We start from the raw sequence: 12,842 nt of genomic DNA on the forward strand, positions 1-12,842 counted from the left end.
ATAGTTGCACTTAAATATTACCAAAGTCCCTTTACTGAGGAGAAATCCAAAATGATATCTGATTGGGGATTGTAGTGTTTACAAAGTATGTTATACAAATGAGATTTTAGTTTCACAAAGATGAAATACTTAAAGTTGGATACTGTTTCACCTGAGCAAGACAATAAGGAATTTTTTGCCTAAAAAAAAACCACATTTTTTTCTATTTGTTACCTGCCTCTCAACAATAGGTGCATCTGAGGACTTAATAGACTGGCATAACTGAAGAAACAGAAATTATGACTTTCTTCAACATTTCCAACTCATAAAAATTCTGAGTGAATGTGAGGCATGGTAGTGTGTGCCTATAATTATTCCCGGCAATTCAGGAGTCTGAGGCAGGAGGAACACAAGTTCAAAGCCAGCTGCAGAAATTTAGTGAGGCCTGAAGCAACTTAGCAAGACCTTTTCTCTAAGTAAAATATAAAAAGGTCTGGGAATGTTATTCAGTGGTTAAACATCCCTGGTTTCAATTCTTGGTATCCCTCCCAAAAGAATATTATAATTGAAAAACCAATTACTCAAATGTTCATATTTTTCAATATCCTTTTCAATATAAGTAACATTTTAAATAAGTTGTGGATATTTTATTCTGGGAGGAGTTTTACATTTAAACAAATATTCCTTCTCTCTTTTTTTTAAATTATCATATTATAAATATATTTCCTTAGTGCTCCCATAAAGTGTGTGTGTGTATATGTGTGTGTATATATATATATATATGTACATATATATATATATATATAAAATGTAATACACACACATATATATATACACACACATATACATCTACAATTACATTTTTATTTGCATCAACACAAAATAGTAAAATTACTATGGTCAAGCATCAGAAGGCACATGAGTTTTTATTTTATTTATTATAAAAAAACATTTTCTCTAGTACTGCAATATTTATCTAAATTTCTGTTGGTAACAGATCTGTTAAATTTGCAAAGGTCCTATAATGGTAAGCTTCCTCTCAAACTTTCCCTACCTCTTGGGGTTAATTGGGATGAGAAACAATTATCTAAAAATGAGAAAGTCCTATCAGAAGTAGATAATTCCATATTCTTCAGGAAAGACTCTTTTACTGATAGGAACATGTGCTTACAGGCAAACGTCTAGTCTGAGAGCACAGCATGATTTATTTTTCTATAAGCCAGGCTGCATGTTCTGTTCATCAATACATGTCCTTACATGTGGAAGCCTTTTCCGCATGGTGCATTGCTGTGCTCCAGGGGCTCTTTGAAAGTGAGCCTTTCAAGTTCATGCCCTACAGATCCCTGAAGTGTCTGGGAACTTACCCTTTGCTTTTGCCAGATATTTGAAATTGGAACGCTTTGGGGCTGCACAACATTGCTGTGCGATTCATTACAGGACAAAGAAATGTCTGGGGTTAGGCAGGCAAGCAACTAATGATCCTTCATTTTGTCCAGAAAGCATCAAGATCGATATGTAGGACATGCAACATTTATGGAACACTGTGTTTTCTTTTTTTTTCTCTAGGGGAGGGAGAATATACTGGATGATCTTTTTCTGCAGATGGCAAAAACACTCAAATGATTGACACTTTTTAACACCTGCCTCTATAGCCTCTCCTTCTTACCTGCTCATAGCAACACTGATGCCTGATTTTGTTAACTTCCTGTATCAACTAAGCTCCTACTCAAAGTTTGATTTCTGACATTGATATTTAGCTTCACTATTCCAGGTCATGAAAACCTAGGAATTACATTATAATCTAAAGTAAACAAGGTGGGTTTGGGGAGATGCTAAGAGGCATTAATGATTCATGTTATACTGATTAAAATTAGATATTTTATGAATAAATTGGAGGAGTCCAGAGGGAAAGCAAGATCCAAAAGAAGGTATATATAAAATTCCCTCCTAGCTCACATTATCTATCAGGAATGAAAACTCAATATCAACATGAATCATGTTTAACGAGAAAATTATTTTCATGATGATTCAAATAAAAATGGTGCCAGCAACATAAATGTGGTCAATGTTTTATGTCCTTGCAAATGTCCTTAACTATGAAATGTTAGGATTTGAAATTCAGAGACAGTGGCACAGTGGTGCAGCCCTGTAATCCTAGTGGCTCAGGAGGCTGAGGCAGGATGATTGCAAGTTCAAAGCCAGCCTTGCCAACATAGCAGGTCCTAAGCCATTTAGGGAGACCCTGTTTCAAAATAAAATATAAAAAGGGTTGGTGATGCAGCTCAGTGTTTAAGTGTCTTTGGGTTCAATCCTGGGTACCAAGAAAATAAGGAGAAAGAAAGAAACAAACAAACAAAAAAAAAAGAGACAAAGAAAAGAAGAAGAAGAAATGAATTAAAGGCAAAATGTCAAAGTTTTGGGTTGAAGTAGTTATTTTTCTCATTATTTTATAAAAATGGGACCCTAGGAAATTTGAAAACTATATGTTCATCTAAGGAAAATAATTAGCTTCACATATCCTGGGGGAATAATCATTATTCTCTGGAGCAACAGACATAAAAATGGCATTGTACTTGCACATGCAGTATTTCCCCAATACCTTCCTAAATGGAGAAGTCAGCAAGGGAATATGGTACCCATGGCTTAGTACTTGCTTGGAGTAAGATTAAAAGCAGAGCTTTTAAAAAGAACCTAACTTACTTTGCATGTAATCTTTTTGACACCAGAGTTGGTGCCTGAGAATCTCAGGCCATTATTGAATCACTGTGAGTCCTCATTTACTCAGTCTGAAAGTCCTGCATCAAAATTATCAATGTGCAGTTCTGCAAAATCATCAACTTCTGAACTCAAGCATGCTAAATTTTGGTAGTGCAGTATACTGAGCCTTTTCAGATTTTTTTTGATTTCTATTTTTGTTTTAGGTAGGCCAAATCAATTGATGTTGGTTTTAATTAGTACAATCACAAGCAAGGACAAGCTCACTAAAATACTGTACTGAAATTGGTTAGGAAAATGGTCACTTTAAAAAATAAGTCAAAGGACTATCCCCAGCTATCAGGACTAGTGATATTCCTTTTTTTTTCAAGATGGAATAAAAATTTGGATTAAGATATGAATTTCTGAAAATAAGATTTCAATGATATCTAACAAAATAAGCAATGAGGATGAATAAAGACAGATAGCATAACCAAATTTGATTATACCAGGCCTCACATAGAAATGATACCAGTAAAGATTTTACTACTGAACCTTTAAAAATACCCATATCTTACCTTATGTCCTCTTTTATTTCACATATATTTACATATCAACGATTAAGTATTTTTAATTAGCATCTGAAACTTCTATTAAACTATTTGACTTCCAAAGTGATACATAAACAAGCAAATTTGAGAATAGATGCTGATCAATATTATATATTCTATTATATTGAGTGCAAAGCTCATAAACTATATCTCTAAGAGTTTTATAATTGAGTATCATTTTTTTTTCTTATTCCCATGAGATCTAAGTGAAGAGAAACTCATAACCAAATTCCTGCTATTCACAATGTTTCCATTGGGTGTAGCTATGATATTAGATAGGTTAATGTCACAGTCTGTGTATTCAAGAAGGACGCCCGGACATTTGAGGATTTGCAGTGACATTCTTTGTCTTATGCATTAAATTGTATTAGTCAACTGTATGTTCTATGGGGAAAATCAAACAAAACATTTTAAAATCAATTGGGTCAAGAAGGATTTCAATGTCCTTTTTTTCCAAAACGATGAAATCTAAAAAGTAAAACACCCATGTTAAAATTTAATCAACAATAATTTCCACATAGTTTTCTTGCTTTTTTACAAAACAATATAACTCATACCTAGTTTGAATGCCTGCTGCATAAACAGGCATCTGTTGTATCAACTGGGATAAATAAGAAGAAAATCCACAAACAATGCCATTCCTTGATTCAATGATAGGTCTGAGCAGAGTGTCTTAAAATATCTGTTTATGCTAAACGGGGGAAAAAAAAAAGTATTTCTCCTAAAATGCAAGGGCAGCTTACATGCTGAGATGAAAACTGCTAACTCCTTTCTTAACAACACCATATGTCTCCAATTGGATCATAATGCAGTTGGTTCTTGAGGGGATGTTATGCATGGGAGATAACCAGATCAAGGCATAGTCTCTGCTGTATGTTCACTCACTGATTTACTGGTCATCATCTGCTTTGGGTCTTCCACATCACCCAGTGTCAGTGTGAAGGGTCATCTTGCTTTTCTGACCACCCACCCACCCACTAAATCATAAATAAAACAAAACAACTTCTGACTCTTCCACAAGAACATTTTTTTTTTTGCCCACATTTCCCTTCTATATAACCTTGAACTATTATAAGGAACTGAAATACTCCACCCCTATACTCTTTAAGGAGCTTTAACACTGCATGGTGGCACAAACACTTTTGAAATCAAGCTTAGTTTTCCTTCCTGAGAATCATCATACTGTAAAAAGCAAAAAACAAACAAGCAAGCAAAACTCAAAAACAAACAACAACAACAACAAAAAAAAAAAAAAAAAACATTCATCACAAAGATAGTTCTTTACTTATTGGAATTTTCCCCAGTTTAACCCTTCAGTCTTTTAAGTTTTTGTGCATTAGTGAAAGTACATTTTTTAATTTAACTTATCTATTCTCAAATACTTTACATGTAACTTGCTGCCAGATTAATATCAAGTTGAGGCATTTATAATGCTGATATACATGGTATATTTGACTTTTCTTATGCTGAATATAACTCCTGAGAGCATGAAGTTATATCTTTTATTATAACATTTATAGAACCTTAAGAATTTGCCTGAAAATTCCCCCATACAAAATGCCATGGGGTAGTCTAATTTGGAACTTCTCCAATTATCTCTAATGAATGGATGGTATTTTTTTCAAAAGTTTCTGTCTGTCAGTAATCGATATTCTTGTAAAATTTAAAATTTGGCATTTAGAATTCCTGGCAGTGTCAAATTGCCATAAATGTTTCTGATTGCTTACTTTCCTTTCTGTACTTTTCTTGTCATGGACTTCTAGGAAATGCTTGGAGACGGGCATCAATCTGTAGACTCCACTGTGAATATCACTGTTTAATATTTTATAAACTACAAACTACAAGGTGTCAACATTAATGATAAGAGTTATAACCTTCCCTAATGTTTTAAACGCACTCTTTGTTAATGAACTTTGCTGTGTTTTTCTTCTATTTTACTTTAGCCAAGAAAATGTTCATATAAAAAGCCAAAGAAGATACGCTAAGAAACTTTTGAGAAAGATGAGTTAGTGTGTCATACTTCATAGTGGAATAGGGAGTGGGAGCATGGGAGGAATAGATGAACTCTAGATAGGGCAGAGGGGTTGGAGGGGAAGGGAGGGGGCATGGGGTTATAAATGATGGTAGAATGTGATGATCATTATTATCCAAAGTACATGTATGAAGACACAAATTGGTGCAAATATACCTTGTATATAACCAGAGCTACGAAAAACTGTGCTGTTTATGTGCAATAAGAATTGTAATGCATTCTGCTGTCATACATAAATAAAAAAATAATAATATACATTCATGCCACTCCACTGAGCCTCAGGATGCTAAAACCAGAGGACTGAGAGTTCAAAGTCAGCCTCAGCAAAAGCAAGACACTAAGCAACTCAGTGAGACCCTGTCTCTAAATAAAATACAAAATAGGGTTGGGGATGTGGATTAGTGGTTAAGTACCCCTGAGTTCAACCCCCAGTACCCTTCCCCTCAAAAAATACAGATTTATAAAAGCAAAGTTTTTCTTTCCAGTGACCAGGGAAGGGCCTTAGCACATAATTATTTTAAAAATAGCAACAGGCCTTCTTAATGACACTTCTTACCTGGGATGCCTGGTGGTGTTTTCAGATATTTTCCATTAAAATGTTGAATTACCACTTCACATTTTTCAGTAGACTCCATTCTGGCAAAAGAAAGTAAACAGGGGATCATATACTTTTGTCAAGTTGTGCACATAAAAAAAATAAAATTATATATATATATATATATATATATATATATATATATATATATAAAAGAGAGACAGGTGGGAGGAGAGAGAGAATGCAGGGAGGAAGGAAAGAAATTACAAAATGAAAACGAAAGGCAATGGAAAGGTTTGAGAAATTTACTTTTATTGTCAACTTTTGCTGTGACTGTGATGACCAGGCTGATAAAGAACATCACAAAGCCATCATCTTTGTTGAAAGTATCATTCCCTGTAGTGAAAATTGCCCATGTGGAAGACTCTCTGCTGGAGCTTCACCCAGAGGAAGCCCAGAGACATTATCTTACTTAATTCACACAAGAATGTTTAGCAACTGAAAACATTCCATAAATGCCTACCAAGTGAATGAATTAGCCAATCTGAAAGGTAGGTCATGTCAACAAGGGCACTCAGGCTTGAAGACATGAACTATTTTTCTAATAAGTGGTAGAATCAGTATTTGAACGGATCGCTATCCAACACTAAAGTCTATTCTATAACTGCGAAGCCATACCACAGAGGAATTCACCAACCAAGGTGAGGAGACATGTCTTATTTAAACAGCTCTTAGCATACAGCAGGGACTAACCCAGTTAGTCACATCAGCACCATGACACTTTTGTTGAAGACACACTATGTGAAAGACACCCAAAGAGAGTTATTTGGGACCCTGCATGTGGGAGAAGGATAGAAATACAACAACCTCAGAACTTATACTTTCTTAATTTTGAAATTTGGACGGTCGCCTCCTTTATTTTTTAGTACTAGAATTCCAATATTCCTGAACTGGGGGTTCTCATGCAGAATTTGGGCATCTCACATACAATTAAAGGAATGAATGTTTTGAACCATTCCACCATAATTTCGATATTGGCAGTGTTGACATGTCTTAAGTACTGAAGCATTCGTAACAATTTTTAAATAATGAATTATATCTGCATCTTGTTTTATAAAATTAAATGGAGAAGATAAAAATTAAAAGTTGATTCTGATGAAAGGAAATTAAGTCCCACAAAAATAAACTAGAGGCAAAAATAAGCTTAAGAAGCAGCACGCATATTCATGAAAAAAGATGTGCATGAAATGTGTGAAATTTGTCCAAAAGGCAAAGTATAATTTTAGATTTTCTGCTATGTTATTAATATGAGCATTCTTGCAATGGATACCATCGATACAAGTTGTCAAACATTCCTACATTTAAATTTTATGTGTGTTTTCAGAAACCTAATACATGACCATATTACATGTAGGGGAAACAAGAAAAAAATATGTTAACAATTGCCAAATAAGTAATACACATTTATTGTTGCTACAATAAAGAACATCACAAAGCCATCATCTTTGTTGAAAGTATCAAATATAAGAGGCACCTCAAAACCCAGGAAAATGCTGAAAAGTTGGCATAGAGGCAGAAAAGGCCTTTGGAGAACTTAGTTAACGCCTGGACTGAGCTGGGGAGGAAGAGGTCTGGGCCCCTCTGTACAAGAAGGCAGAGAGAGCCAGCCACATAGCTGAGTGGAAAGTTCAACTGGAGTCTTAGAGACAGACTGGGAGATCTAAACAGGGTATCTGTAAGACCTGGTGAACAAAGTTAAAAATCATATCAGAAACTCCATTAGAGAGCTGTAATCATTTCCTGCCAAATCTTTAAAGTTTGTTTTCAGATGTACATTCCTGTGATTCATGAGATGAAATCTTCCTATATTGCTACTCATGGCAAATCCCTACCACCAACCAGGTCCAACTTCATGGGCATGATACCTGTATCCTTCCTTACACAGAGCCCTCCCATAGAACAACATGCATTTGATTGAAAGCTCTGCTATCACCGTCTTAAAATTCTTGATATTTTTTTTAGTCTTAATAAGGGGCTTCACGTCATCATTTTTTCATTGGGCCTCATGACTTATGTTGTTGATCTGGCTATTAATGCAAGAAACCAATGTGAGGTCAATAGGTCATTATTCATTTTATCAAATGACACAAAAGATCCACATAAATGTTATTTGGGGAAAATCTTAAGATTGAATTGACGTATACATAAAAATATGTAAGCATCATAGTATAAAGTTTTAATAAAGAAGAACAAAGATAGCATTTTGCAAATCAAAAGCTAGTTCATAATAGAGATAAGATGAATCTTTCCTTATTCTAAACATTAGGGCCAGCTAAATATAATTTGCCCAACTCTTTTAAGTTGTCTTTCCAGTGGAATGTTTTATTATAAGTCTTCCAATGTGTTCAGATTTTTTTTTCCTTTTTGTAAGTAGGAAACTTCCATTTCTAAGAACAAATGAATTCTAACTGTGTTCTGTCTTCCCACAGGATCTACTATCTATTGTCTCAGGGAAAATAACCTTTCCTCCTAGCAGAGACATGAATGGGAGAGGAAATGTAAGCCCTTAATTACTACAGATGTTACTTTATGGAATTTTTATTCTAGGAGAGCTACAGAATGAAAAGCCTATGCCCTAGAGCCCCCTCCCTGCTCAATCTCTCTCTGGGTATTCATCCAGCTAAAAGGCAGTTAAGACTCTAAAACTTGCTTGCAGAAGTCCTCAAATCAAATCCTTTCTCTTTGCGCCTTAAAATGACATGGAATTCTGAAAGAAGACCCAACCTACATGGGGTTAGTGTTAAGTTGATTCTACATTATGTGTTTTAGGGGACACAGAGGAAGCTAAGAAAGAAAATCATTCATTCCCCCCACCTACAATATTTCAGTGGTTTGAAAGCTTCCAGTCTTCCCATCTGAATTCTAATTATGATCATCTTTTCTTAAAGCTGTTTTACAGCCATATCAGGCTGGATGGGGGCTGTTTCTATGAACACAAAGACAGCAGCATAGATTGTTCACTTTGGGTTCATTCAGATTTAACTAAGTGAAGTCTGCTGTGAGCCTTTAGAGACTCTTCTCTGAAAGAACACGTGCAATAAAATTCTGTTTTCTGTAGCTGCCGGCATTTAGTGTCAAACCACGTTATGCTGCACCACCCAGGAGTGACAATTTCATTTTAATGCATGGGGCACATTTTAACAAGGCCACTCCCAGCAAAGATGGCAATAAAGGAGTGGCCAAGGGGAAAAGGTTCAGTATTCCTCATGCATTTTATGTGGAAACAGAACAAAAGTGGGGCCCAGAGAGGTGGGGCAGGGGTCAGTAGCAGCCTGTATTTGAATAACCATCTCAGGAAGAATGTGCCCATTTTCTTCTCAAGTTCCACAATTAAGGGCTCTGAAATGCCAGCTCAGGCTATCTGAAATCTGGCACACGCTTCAGTTGAAACTGACACTAGCATTATCAAGTGAGCCTGAAAGACAGCACACCAGACGCAGCTGCCTTTGCATGTGCCTTTCAGACGGGCCACTGAATCACTACAAGTGCATCTATTCTTCCTAGGCGCTACCTGAGCCCCCTCTCATCCCTCAGAACAGCTCGGAGTGCCAGGCCAACCATTCACCTGACAATACATTAATTGGGCTCTTACAAGGCTCCAGTCATTGTATAAAAGATTCAGGGTTTTCTGTTAGGTCGGATTTTTAAATATAAATATACATTAAAGGTCCTGTTTGACATACTTTCTTGTCTGAGTGCCTAAGAATGGCTGGTTTCAGTCATTTGAAATGTGCCATAGAATTGTGCCACTCCCCTGCTCCCAGCCACCCCTCTTTTTAAACAACAGCTAAGAGGAGATGATTTCACAGCCAATACAATTCCCACAGGCAAATTACATCAGATGAGAGCCTGATCCAATATTAGTAGCATGTTCTGTGTCAGACTTAACACACGGAGGTAGAAAAAGTATTTAGCAAACCATTTGCAGCCTACCTATCTCACCTCAACAGCGAATCTCTTGGTTTATAATCTTAAAGTTATTAGTATTATTAAACATGTATTTAAAACAAGTCCACTCTGTCATTGATTATGGTTAATTAGAGGCTTCCACTATTGTGAAATGTTTGTGGTTTTGCAATCACAGGCTGTGTACAAATTATTGGCAAACTTAGAACATCCAATGTTGAAAGCCAAGCCTCCTCATTTCCGGTAAGATTTACGCAAAGAGTCAACATTAAAAAGTTTTTTTTTTTTAAGTACTAAAATGTGCACTCCTAATATTTCATAAACAAATTATGTCATTTTTAGTCCAGCATCCCCAGTGAGTACTAGAGACAAAAGATGAATGGAGGAGTTGAATTTTCTTCTTAGATTTTGCAATTTGTTTACTTCCTGTCTGATGTCTAATATTCCTAGGATACAAGCGTCACAGATGTCACATGGAAAAGTAAAGGGGCTGCCCTGCTATCCTCTTTTGTATATACTTGGACATCTTGGAGATGTCTTGCTCGGTATATAATGTATTACCTCTTAGGAAATTCAACTATGGATAATATTTGACTAATGAAACCCCTCTCCAGAGTTTTTGGAATCATTTAATTTTAGGAATGGAAATGGCCTCAGATAGACATTCTTGATAGCACAAATGAAGAAATCAACATTGGAACACTGTGATTGGCTTCCCTAAAGACTCATTAGTGTATGGTCCTGGAAGAGGACCTTTGCCTCTTGACTCAATTCAGACAGCTTATTTAAAAGAATTGAAGATCACTGCTTGCCAGTCAACCCTCTGGATTTCCTATACTGACTTGTCCACTTCAAACTGCTAGAAGCTGAATGAGACCTGCTATCTCTTCTCCACCGGCCACTATTAATTAGAGCAATCATTTTAAAACATGGTGATTAAACCATGATATGATGAGAAAGCCACTTCATCCCAATGGCATTCTTTCTAGAAATCCATATGTAATATAGGTCCTGTCATGATAAAAACATCAAAAAACAGATCTGGAGGAATTCTCCAGGATGCAGAATCAGTACTATTCAAGGAGAACAAGGAAATCCGAGAAAATCCCAAAGACCAGAGCAGGCCCGTGAGACAGGACAATTGAACTAACATGGTATCCTTGATTAGAGTCTGGACCGGAAAGATAATATTATTAGAAAACTTAGTGACATCCAAATAGAGTCTGTTGCTAACAATAATATGCCAAAGTCAGTTTCCTAATTTTTTTTTGTGGGGGAGGGAGTACCAGAAATTGAACTCAGGGGCACTTAACCACTAAACCACATCCCCAGCCCTGTATTGTACTCTATTTAGAGACAGGGTCTCACTGAGTTGCTTAACTCCTTGCTTTCTCTGAGGCTGGCTTTGAACTGGCGATTCTCCTGCCTCAGCCTCCCAAGTCGCTGGGATTACAGGCATGTGCCACGGCACCCAGCCCACTTTTCTAATTTTGGCAAATTAAATGTGCCATGGTAATGTAAGGTGTCAACAATAGGGGAAATTGATGTGCAGTATGGGAGAAATCTGTATTATCTGCACAAGTTTTCTGTAAATGTAAACTTATTCCAAAACAAAATTTTTATTTTTTAAAGAAAATCACTAACAAAAACAAATAATCCAATCAGTAAATGGGCCAATAAACTGAACATACATTTCTCAGAAGATGATATTTAATCAATCAACAAATATATGAAAAAAAGTTCGACATCTCCAGCAATTAGGGAAATGCAAATCAAAACTACTCTAAGATTTCATCTCATTCTAGTCAGAATGGCAGCTATTAAGAATATAAACAACAGTAAGTATTGGCGAGGATGTGGGGAAAAAGGTACACTTATATATTGCTGGTGAGACTGCAAATTGGTGCAACCAATATGGAAAGCAGTATGGAGATTCCTTGGAACACTGTGAATACAACCACCATTTGATCCAGCTATCCCTCTCCTAGTCTATATTCAACTTAAAAACCATATAAAACAGGGACATAGCCACATCAATGTTTATAGCAGCACAATTCACAATAACTAAACTGTGGAACCAACCTAGATGCCTGTCAGTTGATGAATGGATAATGAAAATGTGGTATATGTACACAGTGGAATACTAATCAGCATTCAAAAGAAAATAAAATCATGACATTTGCAGGTAAATGGATGAAGTTGGAGAATATAATGCTAAGTGAAGTTAGCCAATCCCCCAAAACCAAATGTCGAATGTTTTCTCTGATATAAGGATGCTGATTTATAATGGGGTTGGGGGGATCATGGGTGGATTAGACGAACTCTAGATAGAGCAAAGGGGAGGGAGGGAAAAGAAGGGGGTATAAGTGTAAGACAGATGGTGGAATGAGATGGACATCATTACCCTAAGTACATGTATGAAAACATGAATGGTGTGACTCTACTTTGTGTACAACCAGAGATGTGAAAAATTGTGCTCTACATGTGTAATAGGAATTGTAATTCATTCTGCTATCATGCATAACAAATTAGAATAAAAAATAAAAAGCACCTAAACATCTAAAAAAAATCATTAAAACAATCAGGAAACCATGTTGAAAATTTCCAGTGTCTTGGGCTGACCCAGGAGGTCCTGACACAATTGCTTGGCTTGACGTCTAGGCATGAAGTTTAAAGCTGACCAGGTGACTGATTCTGTGTGCAACCATGTTAGAAACTATCGTTCTAGAGTTCTATGTCAGATATCTCAGACTGGAAACCGTGAGAGAAATCCTTTTAATAGGTATCCTTTGTTTGGACTGCAAAGCCCTTTTGGAAAATCTGAAAGAATTGAGAATGCTTAGAAATCAGGTGTCTTCACATGGAGATTTTGTGTTTCTCACCAAAGGTGAGATTGTCTGACCCATGATTTCTTCATGGCAAATGTGGCATAATTAAAAATATTATTGGTCTTTGCCCCAGTTTCCTGCTTGAGTGACAGGAATATTTTTGTTATTCTGAATAGACTCTTTTTGATCCCACCTAG

The 12,842-nt window shown here is 36.2% G+C and overlaps 1 protein-coding gene across 14 annotated transcripts in view; it reads right to left on the bottom strand.

Moving 5' to 3' along the window:
* Rbms3 (RNA binding motif single stranded interacting protein 3) overlaps positions 1-12,842 on the bottom strand; it is a 1,318,386-nt gene that overhangs the window by 235,091 nt on the left and 1,070,453 nt on the right. For all 14 annotated transcript variants that reach the window (XM_040289897.2, XM_078038251.1, XM_040289900.2 and 11 more), the window contains one exon: positions 5,873-5,952. In XM_040289897.2, the coding sequence (XP_040145831.1) occupies positions 5,873-5,952 (80 nt within the window). The remainder of the gene's footprint in view (positions 1-5,872; positions 5,953-12,842) is intronic.

Source organism: Ictidomys tridecemlineatus, chromosome 2, assembly GCF_052094955.1.
Source record: "Ictidomys tridecemlineatus isolate mIctTri1 chromosome 2, mIctTri1.hap1, whole genome shotgun sequence".
NCBI lineage: Eukaryota > Metazoa > Chordata > Mammalia > Rodentia > Sciuridae > Ictidomys > Ictidomys tridecemlineatus.